This window comes from Notolabrus celidotus, chromosome 20 (assembly GCF_009762535.1).
Source record: "Notolabrus celidotus isolate fNotCel1 chromosome 20, fNotCel1.pri, whole genome shotgun sequence".
NCBI classification, from domain to species: domain Eukaryota; kingdom Metazoa; phylum Chordata; class Actinopteri; order Labriformes; family Labridae; genus Notolabrus; species Notolabrus celidotus.
This window is the reverse complement of record NC_048291.1, coordinates 26,991,325-27,012,330: the sequence shown is the minus strand read 5'-3', so window position 1 is coordinate 27,012,330 and position 21,006 is coordinate 26,991,325. Positions and strand designations below refer to the sequence as shown.

General features: G+C 42.3%; 1 protein-coding gene across 1 annotated transcript in view; it reads left to right on the top strand.

Moving 5' to 3' along the window:
* The window catches only part of pecam1 (platelet/endothelial cell adhesion molecule 1), a 149,570-nt gene that overhangs the window by 101,032 nt on the left and 27,532 nt on the right, over positions 1-21,006 (top strand). The window contains exons 3-4 of the mRNA XM_034672917.1: positions 15,244-15,330; positions 15,473-15,616. Coding sequence (XP_034528808.1) covers positions 15,566-15,616 — 51 coding nt within the window. The 5' untranslated portion in view covers positions 15,244-15,330; positions 15,473-15,565. The remainder of the gene's footprint in view (positions 1-15,243; positions 15,331-15,472; positions 15,617-21,006) is intronic.

Sequence of the window (21,006 nt, the reverse complement as noted above, 5' to 3'; positions counted from 1 at the left end):
ATTCTGCTGTTCTCTTCCCTTCTATTAAATTCAATTTAAACGGTTTTAACAGTGTCAAAAGGCGGGGGTGACATGTGCTGGACTTATTCAAGCCGACTGATTTGATACAATGTGTGTGATTTTTGCTGTTAAGAATGAAGTACCATTGTTTTGGAGTTTCAACCAATCAGAATCAAGTAAAACCCTGCCAGTATTTCCTTTAAAGGTGCTGTTGGCTAATTTGTTACACTACTGCTACATGTTGTCTGCCTGTAGAAGGGACGTACATTTTCAAAACAACAAACATGACCTGTTAAATACCTTTTTTTATAATCATACCTCGTTCATTTCATCAGATGTTTCCTTTGTAGTTCAGACTTTCTTTGTTTGACTTTATTGTTTCTCCTGTCTTGGTCTTCTTCACCTGTCCTCAGCTCACACCAAACCCCTGCAGGCCTCATGTAACCTCGGACAGGCCCTGACTGTGTGCAGTGTAGTGTGTACAGGTATATACACATGCACACACACTAACCCTTGGGCGCAGAGCTGTATGGGCTTCTATAAACCATGCCAGTGCTCCTGTACTGCGCTGACTGCTACATGGTTAGTCTCACAGTTGTTTGCATCCAAGGATATTTAAGGTGAGCTCCAGTTTTCTGCCATGATGATGAAAGAAAACTGAAATTCAAATGTCTTAATATCCCTCATGAGATGATTTATCATTTCTCAAGTTTCTGTTATTTTACTGAGAATCTTCTCCAAGGTGAGCTCAGTGCAGAAGAGACCGGCACATGAGGGAGAGCAGATCTTTACTTTATTTACAGCATGCACCATAAATCCAAGATGGCTGCCGTTTGTTTACGTCTACTCTGGACTGTTCGGTTTAATTGCAACTGCTGTTTAAGGTCACTGCTCACCGAAGAAGATGCTCACTCGCATGTGCACAATGCTCTTCTGTGGTGTTTGACGTGACAGACTGATCACACATTATCGCCACCTACAGGCCTGGCATGCTCATGCAGGTGTTTCCAACAGTTTTAGCATTGTTGTGTGGACAGAGAAATATTGGAAAACACTTCTGGCGTTTTCAAAAATACTAATGTATGTGTGGACGGAGCTTCAGTCTCAGGTTCAAGGCAGGATCAGTGAGATTATAGCAATGCTTTTCAGCTTACTTTGTACCTGTAAGGCAGAGAAATGTTTATAAATCATCTAACTTTTCACCTTGACCTCACATCAAAAGTGTGATTGGAATATAAAGGAGGCAGTTTAGTAATATTCGTCAAGATGCCAAAAGAAAGAAGTGTAGTAAATGATGGTTTTATGTCTCAATGAAGTGACCGTCAGCCCGTCAGCCCGTCAGCCCAAGTGAGAAACCTTCTCCAACCAGTCAGTGATACGTTTTGTTGTTTTGATCTCATAAAAGGAAGATGAAAAACTCTCTTTCCTCCATTTGTAACCGAGATGAAACAAAGAACTGAGACATAAAAGTCTCCACAAACTTTTGAGACTCTGCGGGTCTCGATTGATGGGATCGCTGTCAGGGCTTCCCAGAGGAGACCACATGTCAAAGCCAAGCAGATTGTTGCCAGTCTTCTTCAGGTCGCTCCACGCCTCCCTGCACCGGACCGTTCACGGGAGGCCCCCGCGCCTCCTCGTGTACGTGCCAGAACACTCTGTTTCCTCTCTGAAATTACACTGGAGTCTGAACCTATTGCCGTATGGGTAACACTCCTCTCATCTCTGCTTCTGTCTGGAGTTGTGGCACTACAGGTGAGATGAGGGAACGAAAAAAAAGAAACAACCACCTCCATCTCTGTTTCACGTTGACTGACTCCGCGACACGCATCTTAAGTTGTGGATCAGAGAGGTGAAAAACACAAGGCTGTTTACAGAATTCTCTCACATACTTAGGTAAATCCTGCTCTTCAAAGAACCGGGGAATTATCACTGACAGTTCCCACAAGCACCTTAATCTTAAAGCTGTTAGGAGGAGAGCAAGACCTGATGTCAGAGCAGCTACCAAAGGGCTTGAGAGTTGGCAGACTTTCCGAAGAGATGATGATAATATTCCAGTTATTACATTTTCATGACCTCTCCACAATCCAAAAACTCTCTGTTGGTTAAAGAAAGAAATGAATGAGCCACACCTCTGCTCAAACACAAACTCAATTTCCTGGGAAAGTTCCCAAAGACTGAGGATATGAATACCTGCAGCAGAATAAGCTGCTAAGTCTGCAGTATATTACACATGATACCTTCATATGATCCAATCACCAGGAGACAGAAGTGAAGAGGAAGATGAAGAATAACTCTTTCTTCTTTTACTGAGGACTCTGTGTGTCATCTTTTTAATTTGTTGAACCTCTGATGAGCAGTGAAGGTTTAGACATCCAGCAAATTATAAATCAGGACCAAACTTTCCTTTTTGATAAAGCTTATAGAGCTGGATCAGGCTTGGACCAGGTCTTAGTTATGCTGCTATAGGCTTAGACTGACACACTGGTATCTTCTCTCCCCCTGACTCTTACTTTAACTCTTCCTGTCCTGTCCATTAAAGTTACTAACCATTGGAACGTTAGAACGCTACGCTCCCAGCATGAAGGCCTGCTGGTCGTACCTAAAGTCTCTATAAGTAGTATGGGAGCTAGAACCTTCAGTTATCAGGCCCCTCTCCTTTGGAATCATCTACCAGTCAGGATCCGGGAGGCAGACACCCTCTCTACTTTTAAGAGTAGGCTTCAAACTTTCCTTTTTGATAAAGCTTATAGTTAGAGCTGGATCAGGCTTTGACCAGCTCTTAGTTGTGCTGCTATAGGCTTAGACTGACACACTAGGATCCCCTCTCCCCCCCTGACACTTACTTTGACTCTTCCTGTTCTATTAAAGTTACTAACCATTAGAACATTAGAACATTAGAACGCTGCTCTCCCAGCATGAAGGCCTGCTTGTCTTACCTAAAGTCTCTAAAAGTAGTATGGGAGGTTGAGCCTTCAGTCCTTTGGAATCATCTACCAGTCAGGATCCAGGAGGCAGACACCCTCTCTACTTTTAAGAGTAGGCTTCAAACTTTCCTTTTTGATAAAGCTTATAGTTAGAGCTGGATCAGGCTTGGACCAGGTCTTAGTTATGCTGCTATAGGCTTAGACTGACACACTAGGATCCCCTCTCCCCCCCTGACACTTACTTTGACTCTTCCTGTTCTATTAAAGTTAATAACCATTAGAACATTAGAACATTAGAACATTAGAACGCTGCTCTCCCAGCATGAAGGCCTGCTTGTCTTACCTAAAGTCTCTAAAAGTAGTATGGGAGGTTGAGCCTTCAGTCCTTTTGAATCATCTACCAGTCAGGATCCGGGAGGCAGACACCCTCTCTACTTTTAAGAGTAGGCTTCAAACTTTCCTTTTTGATAAAGCTTATAGTTAGAGCTGGATCAGGCTTGGACCAGCTCTTAGTTATGCTGCTATAGGCTTAGGCTGATACACTAGGATCCCCTCTCCCCCCCTGACACTTACTTTGACTCTTCCTGTTCCATTAAAGTTACTAACCGTTAGAACATTAGAACGCTACTCTCCCAGCATGCAGGCCTGCTTGTCGTACCTAAAACCTCTTAAAGTAGTATGGGAGGTTGAGCCTTCAGTCCTTTGGAATCATCTACCAGTCAGGGTCCAGGAGGCAGACACCCTCTCTACTTTTAAGAGTAGGCTTCAAACTTTCCTTTTTGATAAAGCTTATAGTTAGAGCTGGATCAGGCTAGGACCAGGTGTTAGTTATGCTGCAATAGGCTTAGACTGACACACTAGGATCCTGTCTTTCCCTCTCTCTCCTCTCTCTGCCTGTCTCTTACTTTAACTCTTCCTGTCCAATTAAAGTTACTAACCATAGACCTTTCCGGAGTCCCTGAGCTCCCTTGTCCCGTAGGTTCCTCTGGATATCTGCTGCTGTGGACATGCCAGACTCCAGCTGCTACAACTACTACTATCCGTCTCCCCACTATCATCTCTCTCTCTCTTCATCTCCCTCTATCCCTCTCTCCAGATGTGTGTCTAACATGAGTCTGGTCCTGCTGGAGGTTTCTGCCTGTTAAAGGAAGTTTGTCCTTGCCACTGTAACTTGCTAAATGCTGCAAAGTGCTCTGCTCATGGTGGATTAAGATGAGATCAGACTGAGTCCTGTCTGTAAGATGGGACTGGATCTTATCCTGTCTAGACTACGGTCTAGACCTGCTCTGTATAGAAAGAGCCTTCAGATAACCTTTGTTGTGATTTGGCGCTGTATAAATAAAGATTGATTGATTGATGAGAATACAGCTAACACAATGTGGACCCAAACCACAAAGGAGCCTTTTCTTCTTCAGTGAGTTAAAGGGAAAGAAAGTCTGCTCCTCTTTGCATGAGTCACCGCTTCAGCATCAGGAACAAGAACATAACTAAAGTCTGACTTTACAGCAGGGTGATATACAGAAGACGCTTTTAAAGAACTATTACAATTGATCCTGTTTCCATTGACCGGCTTTAACAGCGCATTATAAAACCAGTCTGGGCGATCAGAGTTACAGCAGAACAAAGTACTGCAGTTTGGATTTTTAGGGCCCTGGAAACTTGGAGGTCCCCCCTGTGGGGTGTTGATCCCTGTTCTTTGGAAGAAAAGCACTTTTTTATTAATAATTCAGCACAGGAGCCACTTTACTATCAGAAGCTTTGTCCTCTCGGTGCATGAGAACGGCTGCTTTAAATCCTTGTTTCATGTCTCCAAATTTGGATGAGGTCGAGAAAAAGTTTGAGCAGGCGTCTTAAAGTTCAAGACGTTTACTGAGTGTCAACTTAGATCAACTTTGTAGGTATGAGAAATGAAGGAGAGATTTAAGAGCTCTGTTTTCCCAGAGGTCCCTCAGTCTTTGAGAGCGATAACACTTTGCATATAAGAGCCATGGAGAGGTTTTAACATGAAAAACAATGTGACACATACTACTTCCTGCTCATAAGAACCTAAAATTACATTTGTAGGCTTATAAAAAAATCTATGCAATATCCAGTTTTTGTAGCTCACTCAATAGAAGATTTAAATCTGAGCTCTACTGCAAGTGAATGTATTAAATGCATCTTTCTTTGTCCTTTTTGTTCACTATCAACCTGTTTCTGCCTCCCGATTTATCAATAATTAAAGCTCCTGTGAGGAACTCTCTGTTCGTGTTGATTTTGGCGCCCCCTGTGGACAAAGTGATACCTCTCATCCTTTGCTTATCTTCTCCTGTACATGCTTAAGCCATGTTTGAAACAAAAATGTCACATCCCTTTGTCTTTAACAGTCCAATATTCATTCACTGGGTATTTTTGAGTGCAGCCAATCACCTCGTCTGACACCTACCCCCTTACAGCGGCTTTAAGACATTGAAAATTACCATATGGAGATTTTATATCTTGTTGTTGATGGTGTTGTTTGCTTTAATAGGTCATAAAGAATCATCACTGTTAATTTCAGTCTGTTTCATAACTACATAAAAAATCCTTACAGGAGCTTTAAGTATGATAAGTGTTATTATACCCTTATTTATTTTCCTAGCAGTCACAGTTTTTCTCTGGTGGAGCTTGCCGTGACAGAAGCTGTGATGAGTCTTTGTGAATCAGACGCTGGTACACACAGATTGAGCCTCAAACACGGTTTCTTGGTTAATCTGTCTCTGAAAAAACTCACAAACACCAACAGAACATCTCTTCATTACATGTTCCTGTTGATTGTCAAATGTAGGATTATAAACAAGAGACAGAGACAGAATCCCAAAATTAATGAAAAGCCCAACGTGCAAATAATCTGCATGTGTCCTGACAACTGAACCAGACTCACTGCTGTTTAAGGTGCAATGGATTACACATGAGCACGAATCCATCTGTCATATTTCTACTCGTGTGAACTCTTATTCCTCTGCAAAGATTATTCTAAGGAGCATTTTCTGTCTTAATATGAGAAAGAAAGATTGCCACGCTCCCAGCATGCAGGCCTGCTTATCATACCTAAAGTCTCTAAAAGTAGTATGGGAGGTAGAACCTTCAGTTATCAGGCTCCTCTCCTTTGGAATCATCTACAAGTCAGGGTCCAGGAGGCAGACACCCTCTCTACTTTTAAGAGTAGGCTTCAAACTTTCCTTTTTGATAAAGCTTATAGTTAGAGCTGGATCAGGCTTGGACCAGCTCTTATTTATGCTGCTATAGGCTTAGACTGACACACTGGGATCTGGAGTCCCTGAGCTCCCTTGTCTCGTAGGTTCCTCTGTGCTGCTGTGGATGTGTGTCTAACATGAGTCTGGTCCTGCTGGAGGTTTCTGCCTGTTAAAGGAAGTTTGTCCTTGCCACTGTAACTTGCTAAATGCTGCAAAGTGCTCTGCTCATGGTGGATTAAGATGAGATCAGGCTGAGTCCTGTCTGTAAGATGGGACTGGATCTGATCCTGTCTAGAGTACGGTCTAGACCTGCTCTGTATGGAAAGAGCCTTCAGATAACCTTTGTTGTGATTTGGCGCTGTATAAATAAAGATTGATTGATTAGAATACAGCTAACACAATGTAGACCCAAACCACAAAGGAGCCTTTTCTCCTTCAGTGAGTTAAAGCAAAAGGAAAGTCTGCTCCTCTTTGCATGAGTCACCGCTTCAGCATCAGGAACAAGAACATAACTAAAGTCTGACTTTACAGCAGGGTGATATACAGAAGACGCTTTTAAAGAACTATTACAAGGCTTGGACCAGGTCTTTGTTATGCTGCTATAGGCTTAGACTGCCGGGGGAACTGGCACACTGGGATCCTGTCACTTCCTGTTCCATCAAAGTTACTAACCATAGACCTTTCTGGAGTCCCTGAGCTCCCTTGTCTCATAGGTACAGTCCGTCTCCCCACTATCATCTCTCTCTCTCTTCACCTCCCTCTATCCCTCTCTCCAACACGGTCTCAGCAGATGTGTGTCTAACATGAGTCTGGTCCTGCTGGAGGTTTCTGCCTGTTAAAGGAAGTTTGTCCTTGCCACTGTAACTTGCTAAATGCTGCAAAGTGCTCTGCTCATGGTGGATTAAGATGAGATCAGACTGAGTCCTGTCTGTAAGATGGGACTAGATCTTATCCTGGCTTGATGTTGGGTCTTTGTTAATAATAGAACATAGAGTACGGACTAGACCTGCTCTGTTTGGAAAGAGTCTGAGGATAACATTGGTTGTGTTTTGGCTCTTTATAAATAAAGATTGATTGATGATATGAATGATAGGTTGATGAAAGGCAGGTTTACTGTGGGGAGGTATCAAGAGGCTGAGGTAAAAGTCAGAATCAAACCCTGGTGGCAGCAGAGAACACATCGGCCACACGCTCCACCGAGAGAACTGATTTCCTTTTTATCTTCAACATTTTTCTGACTTCGTCTTGCGACCACCGGGGAAGTGGCTTCACATCATGAATAATTCTGTTAATAAATCCTGCTAAATGAAAGTGTGATCAAAAGATGCTGAAATCCAGTCTGTCAAATGATGCAGCCGGATTCAGAGAACCTTACTTCACCCTCTCAGAGTGAAAACGCACCTTTTGATTTCACCGTGCAACCTTGAAAACACCTTCATGAAGTCCCCTCAAAGCCTCGTGCTGCACGACACGAGTAGATAGAGAAACAGAAACAGGAATACACACATCATGTCCTGACTCTGTTTCCTCTGCTCAGCACAGAGTAAGGACGGCCTATTGCTGCTGCCTCTGCATTACTTTGCATATATTTCCCCATGAGTCATTCTGTATACATGTATCAGCTTGACACACACAGAAACATGAATACAGTGTGCATGGCTCTTTCTATAATTAAATCCTATAATTGAAACCTGAGGGACTATATGTTTTTGTTCTCCTAATCACCATTTTCTCTCCTATACGGTGATGAGATTGCGATGCTCTTTCGTTCTGCTGTGCTAATGTCACAGTGACAGACATGTGGGTAAATGCCAGCTTTGTAGCACTATGGGTGGGGGGGTTGTATGCAGCCTGTACAGTACCTCATACAGTAATTACCAGCTGCAGAGCCAGGGGTTCGCCATCATCTGTGTCAGCTTGTCTTCTCTCTGTGGACTCCTTATGCTCGATATTTCCCCTTTTTTTATACCCACTGCAGATAATAAGTCATAGCAGAGGCTGTAAAGTCCTTCTGAAAGTATTTTATTACTGGGTTGTGTTAAAACTTGACTATGATCGATTAAAAATCCACAACAACAGGGATATGTTATCTCTGCCTTTTGACACTGTGGCAAAAACTAAAGTCTCCATCTCAGGCTTTGACATTTGACAAATGTTCTCCTCAGACTCTTTCCAAACAGAGCAGGTCTAGACCGTCCTAAAAAGGAAATCAGCTCTCTCGGTGGAGCGTGTGGCCGATGTGTTCTCTGCTGCCACCAGGGGTTGATTCCGACTTTTACCTCAGCCTCTTGATACCTCCCCACAGTAAACCTGCCTTTCATCAACCTATCATTCATATAATCAATCAATCTTTATTTATACAGCGCATACATTTTTGACATGCAGAAAAATTCAAAGTTATTGGTCAGAAGTAATAAGCGAAATTGAACAGATGCTAGGCAAAAAGAGCAGCGTTGGAAAACAAAATATACTCCTGGGAACACGTCCTAAAGGACTAAGAAACAAGTTATACCTCTTCTGTGTATTGAGAATAACAGCGCTCAAGCAAATCACAAGAAACTGGAAAAAAAAAAGGAATCTCCAAGTGCATTCAAGTGGTTAGGAACAGTAGAGAACTTTTACTCAATGGAAAAAGTAACTTAAAGAATAAATAAAAATGAAAAGTTACTTGAAAAAAGATGGCTACCTTTCAAAGCAAGGACAGGATATCAATGAATATAAAGATGTGCCTGTAAAAAAGAAAATGTTGAAGCTTATGCCCCTCATATGTATGTATGTATGTATGTATGTATGTATGTATGTATGTATGTATGTATGTATGTATGTATGTATGTATGTATGTATGTATGTATGTATGTATGTATGTATGTATGTATGTATGTGCATGTGTATGTGTATGTGTATGTACATATATGCATATGTATGTGTATGTGTATGTATGTATGTGTGTATATGTATATATATATATGTATATTTATTTATTCTTTAGGGTTATTTATATATGAATTTATGTATTTTCAATTTTTGTGTTTTGATTATCTTTAGATAACCCTTTCTATTTATCTTTCATTTCTATATAATTTACTTTCCAATTCTGTATGGGTGGAGGGTCACAATGTCAAAAAAAAAAAAAAAAAAAAAAGTGTTGTGTCAAAAATGTTCGAACCTGTAAGAAATGTATATCATTATATATAAAATTGACACAATAAAGTATTAAAAAAAAAACAAAAAAAACCTGCCTTTCATCAACCTATCATTCATATCATCAATCAATCTTTATTTATAAAGAGCCAAATCACAACCAATGTTCTCCTCAGACTCTTTCCAAACAGAGCAGTTCTAGACCGTACTCCATGTTCTATTATTAACAAAGACCCAACATCAAGACCGGATCAGATCCAGTCCCATCTTCCAGACAGGACTCAGTCTGATCTCATCTTAATCCACCATGAGCAGAGCACTTTGCAGCATTTAGCAAGTTACAGTGGCAAGGACAAACTTCCTTTAACAGGCAGAAACCTCCAGCAGGACCAGACTCATGTTAGACACACATCTACTGAGACCGTGTTGGAGAGCGGGATAGAGGGAGATGACAGTGGTGAGACGTATAACCTTGTATATATCAATAATTGGCGGCGAGGAGAAAGGGTTTGGAGATCTCCCCTCTTGAGGTTTCTGCCTGTTAAAGGAAGTTCGTCCTGAATGATCAAAGAGTTCAAGGACACTGGATTACGTCTTTGAGTAACCTCATTGCTCTCCACATGTTGATGTCCTTAGATATGATGTCTTTGGTAAATATAGGGATCTCTGTTGAGTCCAACTACCCAGATATTAAAACAGATATATCCGTTTGCCTCACGTTGGACCTTTTGGCCTTTGACTCCATCCTGCTGACAGACCAGAAACACTTAAACCAGGGGTGTCCAAAGTACGGCCCGGGGGCCAATTGCGGCCCAATGTCCATTCAATCATGGCCCCAAGCTTCCATCTTAAATTGTGTTATTAAAGCACAGAAATGAATCACCTTCTGAATCATCTGAACATTTGCAGTTTCTTTCAAGCACAGAAACAAAACCAAAGTCAATCCAGAAACATCTCAAACAGCTTCATATGGACTACTCTGATAAATTCAAAGCTCTGGATATTCTGCAGGAATATAATTAGGAGGAAACACAAGAACTCTTGAAGTTGCCAGGTTTTTTCAAATGAATGTTTTTATCATGATGTGAAAATGTTCTTGATGAACACTAAATGTTCAGAAGACACAAGACAAGATCAAAAATAGGAAATTGTGCAGAAAAGGCAAAATTTGGTGCAGAAAATATAGTTCAGAATGCAGGACAAGAATTATTTAGTTCTTAAAATGTTGTCTGCTGGTCAGAACAGTCTTAAAAAAAACATGAAATAGAAGTGTGATGAAATCCAGATCCTGATCCTGCCATAGAAAAATAACAAGACAATATTTTTTCCCACATTGCCCGACCCGACTGAAAAACATTCTACAGAAGAAGATCAAGTTTGATCATGTTTAAGTGGCTTGTGGAGAACTGAGGACTTCCTAGTTACTGATTTATTGAGAACAAAATGTCAAATAATTGTTATTAAATATTTCATATATAACTTTTAGGATTCCTAAGTCACCTAAGTCTCAGTAGGAGCCACTGGCCCTGAAGTATTGTGACAACACCAAATGTGGCCCTCTTTGAAAAGAGTTTGGACACCCCTGACTTAAACAAAACACACGACACCCATCATAAATGGTGGAATGAATTGGCCAACTCCATTCGATCTGCAGAGTCCCTCTCTACTTTCAAAAGACAGCTTAAGACCCAGCTCTTTAGGAAGCACTATGCACTTAGCTAGACTGTTCTCCACTGTTGTCCCCAGGGGCAGATCATGTCTTCCAGCTACAGTTGACTCACACTGTCCTGCTCTACTCTGGGAATCTGTGTTCAGGTCTGGAGTGACCCAGCACTTGGTACTTTGGTCATTATTGTGGTGATGTTAATTGTTGATGATGATAATGGAAGGTCTTAAATTGGTTGTTTGCTTCATTGTAGATGTTCCTTATTTATTTTGTGCATTGCCTTTACACTGCTTGGCAGTACCTGCACCCAAATGGACTTGAAGCACTTTGTTCCTCTTACTGATCTTGTTTCCTCTTGTCTAGATCTTTGCTTGTGTTGTTCTTGTTCTCGTATGTACATCGCTTTGGATAAAAGCGTCTGCTAAATGACATTGTAACATTGTAATTGTAACACTGTAACATCATGACAGCTCTGTGGATTCATGTGTCATGTAGGAGATCTGCTCCAAAAGTATGAAACATGATCTCACAGTTACAGAACAGATCAATCGCCTTGAACTGAATAACCTGTGTCTGATGAAGAACTCTGAACACGGGACAGAGCCGTGTTTTCCTCGTGTTATCATGTCCGTGCTTCAGTCAGGAGCCCAAACAGCCTCTTTCAGCCTCCAGACATCAAAGCTTCTGTCTGCGCCAGGTGTGTTTCTGATCACACACACACACACACACACGTACACAATCACACAAGAACACCTTCATGCAGCTGTTTATTGTTTCCGTGAGGTCAGGAAGAGGGCGAGCGAAATAAAGGAAAAAAAGTTGTGTGTTCCTCCGCTCTGCATAACGACTGTTTTCCATCAAGCATCAAGAAATCTAATGTGATGGAAACCAGCTGCCATTTGCCCCTAATCCTTCCTCAGCCATTTTTATTGCCAGCAACTTCTGGTGCATTGCAACACTGGAATGTAGCTTCTTGCATACTAAAAAGCTCATGCTTTTTGTCGGTCTCCAAACACTAAAATTAGATCCATCCTGAACACGAGTACAGAGAGGATTGTACACACTTCTTCCCTCAGCTGCTGCAGCGCATTGTTTACATGCTCCTTCATCAAAGAGAGGGAGAACTAACACTCTCCTGTTTAACATTTCTTCACTATATGTCAGAGTTGATTTCCAGCACTGTGCATTTGCACGTCGTGGAGTCATCTCAGAGCTTTGAAGAGGTCTGTGCCGGTCTGTGCAGCTTCCTGTCCTCATACAGGAGCCGCCCGTCACATTGAGATTCAGCAGCAGCGTCATAATGAAGTGTCACACCGTGCCTTTGTATTTTAACACTGAATCAACAGCAGAGAATTAATGTTGTCCTCGTGTGTGATTTCACACTGTATTACAGTGTTGAAGCACAAGAGGCACGACATGTTTAACAGTACACACACACCCTGACGTCCACACACACATAAATATGACACTATACGTTGCCTCTGTGTCGCCCTCGTTATGCTTCTGTTAAACCTCTGATGGAGGATCAGCAGCAGAGGAGGTGTAACAGAGCTGTTAACATTCTTAGACGGGCAATCTGTAAAGGGCTGCTGACTCATTATATCACAATATGACAGGATACAATATGTTTAAAGACTCTATGATACAAACATTGTGACACCTTGAGATATGATCTGATTTATTTTATGTCCCTGCTGGGTACTTTCGTCTGTGACTCAAATGTTGCACTAAGTTATATGATACTATACAATATAAAAAGATACCATGAAACGCAACCAAGCTGGAACATCTGGTCTTAAAATATGAAGCCCAGGCAGAAGTGCTAAAAAATGCAGTTCATAGAGCATCCACTAGAGGCAGGCTGCAGGAACACAGGAAACCACACACACACCCATTCAAAAAAAGACGATCTTTACAGCAGAAATAAACATGTTTACAGCCTGGATCAAAAAACTATTTTATTATGACTAGCTAATTTCTATATCGGCACACACTGCGAGGGGTAATCTTTTTTAAAACTTGTAATTTTTGAAGATATTAAACTTACAATTTTTGCCTATATAAGGGCATGGCTGACTTGATTGACAGACAAGCACCCTGAAGCAAAGACTGTATAAATTATGGACAAAGCATCCGTGATGTCACCCATCTTTTCTTGAGTGCTGCTTTGAAGCCAATCGTCGGCGGCAGCCATATTGAAAATGCTGAACTCATCCAAAAGAGTGTGAGGTAAAGAGGCGGGCTTTGAGCCTCCTAGCCAACAGCTATGTGTTCCCGCCTGTCAATCAAGTCAATCATGTCCTTATTTGGGCAAAAACTTGTAATCTTAATATCTTCTGAACCGTCACATTAGAAGAGAAAGAGAAATTAGCTATGTAGAGCCAAGCCGTTTTTTGAACCAGGCTGTAAACATGTTTATTTCTGCTGCAAAGATTGTCTTCTTTGAATGGGTGTGTGTGTGGTTTCCTGTGTTTCTGCACCCAGCCTCAAGCAGACGCTTGATGAACTGCAGTTTATGACACTTCCGCATGGGCTTCATATTTTGAGACTGGAGGTTGCCACTTTCCCTGAAGCTGTTAGCAAAAAGGCTAAAGGCCCGCCTCTTTACCTCACACTAGCTTGGATGAAGTTTGGTTGAGTTCAGGATTTTCAATATGGCACCCACTGACGAATGGCTTCAAAACATACAGTCTATGGACGCCACACAATGCATGGTACGATACAACATGACAGGATATAATACATTACGATTTAATAAGATACAATTAGTAAGGATATGATACAATACATTAACACATTACCGGCACTGCACTCTCCTGGATCAGATCATACCTCACTGACGGACACCAATTCATCAATATCAACAACTGCACCTCACCCACAGCTCCCCTGTCCCATGGCATCCCCCAGGGTTCGGTGCTTGGTCCCCTCCTCTTTACTCTCTACATCCTCCCAATCGGTCAAATCATCCGTCGTCACGGTCTCCGCTTCCACTGCTACGCTGACGACATCCAACTTTACATCTCCACCAATTCCATAACTGCTCCAACCCTCTCCACCCTGACCAACTGCCTGACTGAAATTAAATCCTGGATGCAAAAAAACGACCTCCAACTCAACTGTGAAAAATCTGACCTCATAATCATCGGCCCCAAATCCCTCACCACAACCACCAACAACTTCAACCTCCCCATCGACAATGCTTCCCTCACTCCGTCCTCACATGTTCACAACCTCGGTATCATTTTGGACTCCCATCTCACTCTGGAACAGCACATCAAGCACATCACCAAAACCGCCTTCTTCCACCTTAAAAATATCGCCCGTCTCCGTCCATCTCTCTCCTTTTCCACCGCTGAAACCCTGATCCACGCCTTTATCACTTCCAGACTCGACTACTGTAACAGCATCTTCTACGGCCTTCCTTCAAAACAACTCAACAAACTACAATACATCCAGAACTCTGCCGCCCGCCTGCTCACCCACACCCGCTCCCGTGACCATATCACCCCTGTCACCCCTCCGAAACCTCCACTGGCTCCCTATCAAACAGCGCATACATAACCAGGCCCCCTCTTACCTCACCGACCTGCTCCATCACCACACCCCCTCCCGTAACCTCCGATCCTCCAACGCCCACCTCCTCTCCCTACCACCTGACACCGAGCACCAAACCTTGGGGGACAGAGCTTTCTCTGTCGCCGCCCCCACCCTCTGGAACGCCTTACCACTTAACATTCGAAACTGCCCCAACCTGTCCACCTTCAAATCACTCACCAAAACCCTCCTGTTTAGAATTGCTTTTAACGTATGATTGCTTTTAAATGTAATTTATTCATGTTTTTATTATTCTGTTTTATATGATGTTTTTATCCTTTGTGCAGCGTCTTTGAGTTTTTAGAAACTCAATAAATAAAATGTATTATTATTATTATTGTATTGTTTTTGTGTAGTATTTGAAATTCAACACAAGAGAAACTATCAACTCTTAGTAAGTCATTTGTGGTCACTTAAGATTTTTCTGCGTTCTTTAAATCACCTTGTTGCTCCTTCACACATGCTCTCCATGGATCCAAATATCTGTGTTTTTAAGCAGAATTCCTCTCCCCCTCCTTTTCATATTAGAGGTTAAATATTTAAGCCAGAAAGAAGTTAAAAAATTAAGATATTCCTGAAGCACTGAGGGATTATTTTGTCACGACTCAGCATGACACACCTCTCAACATAAGGGTTAAAAAAAGGAACGAGTAACTGACAAAGTATTTTTAATATTTCTTCTCTCTTTATTTCATTTCAGCAGGGAGGACCCGCTGATACAGAGGCCTCTCTTTTCCGGGGCTACCCTGCAGCACTCAGTGAATTAATCAGGACTCATGAAGAAAGTGTAAGTTATGTCTCTGATATTATAAATCATCAATCTAATCTGTATTCCCCAACTTCTCACCACTCACTTGTTGTGTGTCACTGAAAACCGACTTTTCCAACCGGGTAACCGTCTGAATTTAATCTCACTTTCATCACCAGAGAGTGTGTGTCCTCATTAAACCCGGTGTTTTCCCTCTCATGCACTGTGCCCAAAGAAGAAAGGACCCCCGTCTGTCCCAGGAGTTAAAGCAGCGATGAGGAACTTTCATTTTGTGTCGATTTTGGAGGCCCCTGTGGACAAAGAGGTACGTCTCATCTCTGCACCGCTTCTGCCTTCATGGTGTGTTTGTAGTATTCTCTGAAGGAACATCTCGCCTTGCTTCCTCTTAACTCTCAAACGCATCACTTACAGTTCGACTTGAATGTAAACAAAGATGTGTACTGTGTTGGTCTTCTCTGCACACAGCATCTACTGCATATCCGTCCAAACTTGGAGAGTTTCTTTCTCATCCCTGTGTGAGAGGCTCGTCTTCATGGGGGCGTTTATTTCCCCTTGAGGCGGCTGTGATATGTCATTTTGGGCTGCATGTTAAACTTGTATTAACTTTAATAAATCAGAGATGCAGTCAAGATATGTGAAAAAGAAAGTCAGTAGCAGCATCTGTGTTGTAAAGAGTAGAGCTTGGCCTTTGTGACACACACACGCACACACACACACACACACACACACACACACACACACACATACACACACACACACACTCCTCTGACATAAAAAGCGTGAGATGAAACCATTATGTGTTTAGGGGGTTCTCCGGGACGCGCAGAGGAAAGAGTCTGTGATTGAAAACAATGAGGATTCTCCCAGTTAATTGGAAGCTGATGCAGCATGTCCCCTCCTTTGTGCCCGGTGCCACCAGGCCTCTTTGCAGAAAGTAAATCTGAGCTGCGTTGGAAGGTTTCTATGCTTTGCTGCAGTTGAAAGACCCTGAGTGAAGGCTTTTCCCCGGAGACCCCCGAGCGAGGTCAGCATGGGTTTCACTTTTTTTTTTTTTTTTTCTGTAAGGAAAGAGTTTGCTTTGATTTAGATTCAAACAAAGTTCTTTTACTTCCTCTTCACACAGCAGTTTGTGCTTTCACTGTGCATCCATCAGGGCGGGGGCGTCCGAATTAGACTAATGGGGTGTTTATACCGGCCTGTAGCGGCACATCTATTTATTCTGTGGACTTTTTAAAAACTACAATCAGAAACAAGATGACAGCAGGATTTATCAGTGGTGTCCACTTAAATGGAACACATTTTTACCCCTGCAACATTCGTCACGAATAAAGCTGCACCAGAATAGATCTGAAACGACAGCCGCAGAGCTTCTGTACAAATCTGAGACAGTTTAATCAGCTGAACAGAGTGGACAGTTGTGCTTCCTCAAACTCACACAGTCAACCTCCAGTTACTCAGAGATGTGCTCTAACGACAGAAACGTCACAAAACACAAGTGGGTGATACCGCTCAGGAGGGAGCTGCACAGAAACTGTACATTGTGGACTGAACGAGGTCAGGATTATCAACTTAACAAGACAGCCTCACTAGTTAGCATCAGAACTATCTACCATCCTGAGCACAGATGGTGTCTTGTAGTGTGGTGCAGTTTGGATGTGTTTTAATCTAAGAAGATGACACAAAGTTATATGTAGGCTGTTTGTGGTTTAACTGGCATATAAGCACTTGACCAGAGGAATGCATAACCAGCACAGTGGTTAGATGTCTTCAAGCAGTGAGTACTGACAGCTAGTGGTGGTAGCTACCAATCCAACATGGATCTGGGCTCCTGTGTTTTGCTGAGTTCAATAAATCGCTCTTAATTTGAGCGTTTAATTACCTTTAGGACGAAAAGAGGATCAGGGCCACTGAAAAACCAACAACGCTCCTTTTTAGATTCTAACTTTAGTCTCAGAGTTCTGGAATTAAAGTTGGAATTTTGAGATTCAAGTTAGAACTCTGAGATTTAATCCAGAATTCTGAGATCGAAGTCCAGAATTCTGAGATTGAAGTCCAGAATTCTGAGATCAATGTCTGGAATTCTGAGATGAATTCCAGAATTATGTGATGAAAGTCTGGAATTCTGAGATCAAAGTCCAGAATTCTGAGATCAAAGTCCAGAATTCTAAAGAAATAGTGTCAGAAAATAAAATCAGTGGCCTAACCTTAGAATAAAAATGTGGTCAGTGGCCCTCATCCTCGTCCCTACTTAGACGAGTTAGTCAGAATCTATATTTCGGTCTTAAAGGAACAGGAAGTCGTCCCCAGGAACCTCCGTCGTCATTATGTGACATTGTCTTCCTGATTGCAAACTTTCCTGCTCAAACTGAAAGTTGTCACTTTGACTGAAACCCACTGCGTCATTATGAATGGATTTAAAATGAGGGTTGACACCTCATGCACCTGGACCACAAACCCCACCCCTCCCTCCCCCCCACCAACCTTTCCCCCACCATTCATCATCCTTCCTTTTGACTCCTTGTAACATTAACACATCATTCATCGGTTTCCAGGCCCTGGTCCAATTAAAGGAGTGAAATCAAAGGAATCCATTCCCCTCCTTTCATCCTGCTGTCGTTCACAGACAAAGGTTGACAAGCCCTCTGACAGCTCCCTTGTTATTAGCAGATCTGTTGCTATGGTAACGGCTTTACTTTACTCTGGTCAAAATATTTCTCTAACCACTCTTAAACAAAAAAAACAAAAAAAGTCTGTCATTCAACAAACAGTGCTCAGATATGCAGCACAGAAGCACCAAGGTCATTCTGCACATACCTGCTTGTTCCCTGCAGACGGGGATGAAAAGCTGGACGGCAACATCTCTGATTCATGTCACATTAAAGTATCCAGAATAAAAACCAACAGCTCACATAACATGTGTCACACCTGAATACCAACACTGCCCCGGCTTAAAGGATTCCTATCAGTGGATGTCTTATCTCTGACTGTGGAGTGGTAGTCAGGTTGTTATTTTCTCTCAGGTGAGACAACAAACAGACGATGCGTTCATGGACCTGTGTTTGTCCTGCTCTCTACTCTCCTCTGCTCGGCCTCATTTCCATGTAGAGACTCTCACCTCCACTCATCGCTGTAATCAGTCTCCTCCAGCTCAACCCGCAGTGAAGAGCTGCCGTTCACGAGCTCTCACATCTTCTTTCTTTTCTTCTGCGTACATTCAGTCGTTCCTCACACCGAACTCTTCCAGTGCTGACATTTCCCTCCGGCTCTAAAGACACAAACTCTCACTGTATCCTTTCTGTCGGATGATGACTGAACTCAGACCTGTGTTTATTAAGAGTGTGCAGGGGAGGGAGGGGGGGGGTTTCATCTGGAGGATAAAAAGAGTGGAGCGCATCAGCTTGTCGTTTTCACGTCACATGTGATGAAAGGGAAAGAAGAAGTGATGAAACTGAACAAACACTTTCAACAAAGGTATACAAAGACTTAAAATACATCTTATTCATGCAGGGTTTCTGATGGAGTCTGTACTGAGGAGGGTGTTTCTGAGTATTAAGAGAAGTGGAAAATAACAAAGAGAGATCTTAATCTTTGAATAGATGTTGAAATCAACCATCAGGGATTACTGGAATAAGAAAGTGAACATGCATGTTACAGACGTGGAGGTATTGATTATTGCAACAGCAGTTTGTTGCAGTGGAGGTCTTTGTGTGTGCCGAGGCTAAAAAAAGGTTCAACTTGGGGCGCCGTTAGCCAAGCACAGGGGCTCCTGAAGTATCTGATATTCAACCACATAAGATTAAGTATATGTTGCTAGTCTGTGTTGTTTAAAATAAGTCCAGGGACTATATGGTTGACAGTAAACAGCTGATGTCCTTGTAAATGCTCAGAACAAGGCGTCCATAAAAAGGAGTCAAATAGCAGCTAACTTGAAACTTGTGTTGAAGAGCCTATATATGTGTATGTTTGGAGGACACCCTCATTCTAATTTGAGTGCACCTTCATAGTATTTAAGCCAGAACGTGGAAATAGTAGAGAGGCGACTTCATCAGGCCCGGTCGTCCTCCAAGCAGTCGCGATGCTTGTTACTGATGCTGATGCTGTTTGATTGTAACAAATCTGAAAACTATCCAAGATGGCCAGTGTCACGAAGTTCATTCTACATCTACACATCACGGGCTGTTAAGATACGACACTCCCAAAGGTTTCAATCCGCGACCCATAAAATAAAGGTGCCAGAGACTCGTGACCCCCACTGTCCCTCGAAGTGTTGCTTCATACTTCATGTAGCTGGTCTATGTGTCTGTGTTTCCTGTGCTGCTGAGAATGAACCTACTGTCGTGGAATTTTCATAGTCTTATATATATGTATCTAAGAATGTTTAACTATTGTATTCTTTCAGTCTAAATGTCATGTTTAGAGTAACTTGTTTCCTATGTCGTCTGTGACGGGCGAGATAGTGTCAGGGTAGTAGTCAAGGTCTCTCCCCCTGCTCCTGTCTTTATCTGTGTGTTGTGACCGACTTACTGTCTCCAGAACTAGAGCACAGGTCTTCTTCCCACTTGTTGTGTTCCTATTGTCCAAACATGGTTATCTAACTTTAGTGTCGTCTTCAGAGGGAATAAATACCATGCCAAGGGTTTTGTCTGGCAGAACTGACTTGGCATTGCACTCTCCTGCCTGTGTACTGTTATGTTATTTCTCCTTTAACAAGTTCTACATAAACTATTTCAACGTAAGCCGTCAGAGTCTCCTGATTCTTCTGTGTCCAGTGTCCAGTTTGTTGCTGAATTCCATCACACCTACTGCTACTGATGCTTTTGTAAATTCACTGTAACTAACCCTAACTCTGACCCTAACCTCAGGAGTCGCCTGGCAACAAAGGAAGGCAGAAAACTCATGAAAAGAAAAAATGGTATTTGCAATGTTTTATTTCAAATTTAACTATTTTTGATGATATTTTCACAATAATTGGTAAAATATGTCATTTAAGATTACTTAAAAAAAAAAAGAAAAGGTTCTGGAAGACATCTCACAACCCCCCACTAGTGTCTCACGACCCTGACCCCCACTTTGGAAACCCCTGGCCTAGCGGTTAGCCGCAAAGCAGAGTTCGCAAGTCCTTGTAGCAGCGGCTGGTGTCTCCACCACTCCAAACCTCGACCTTTTGCTCTCTGCTCCCCACATTTCTTGTCTCACTTAACCTGTCCTATCAATAAAGCAAAAATACTCAAAAACATCCCTTTAAATTGAAGAAAAACTCAAAGTTTAATCATTTTGTTCCCTGGAATAGTAGGGAAAAATCTGCTGAACTGCAAACATTTCAAAAACCATCTTTCAGTCACATATTTTAGCGTATATGTGATGGTGTGTCACTTTAAAGCTCCTGTGAGGAACTCTGGGTTTGTGTTGATTCTGGACAAAACAGTCTTTGCCTAAATTCCGAATTTGTGTTCTTTTTTTTCTTTAAGTTCTTTGGATAGGACAGCTGAAGAGAGACAGGAAATGTGGGGAGCAGAGAGCGGGGGAAGACATGCAGGAAATGGCCGAGGCCGGGATTGGAACCTGTGACCGCTGGGACAAGGACTGTCGCCTCTGTACATGGGGTGCATGCTTGGACCAAGGCCAATGTGTATCGTATAAAATCTCTCTGTCAATAGTCTGATGCATCATTCATCAGGAATGTTTGGCACATGT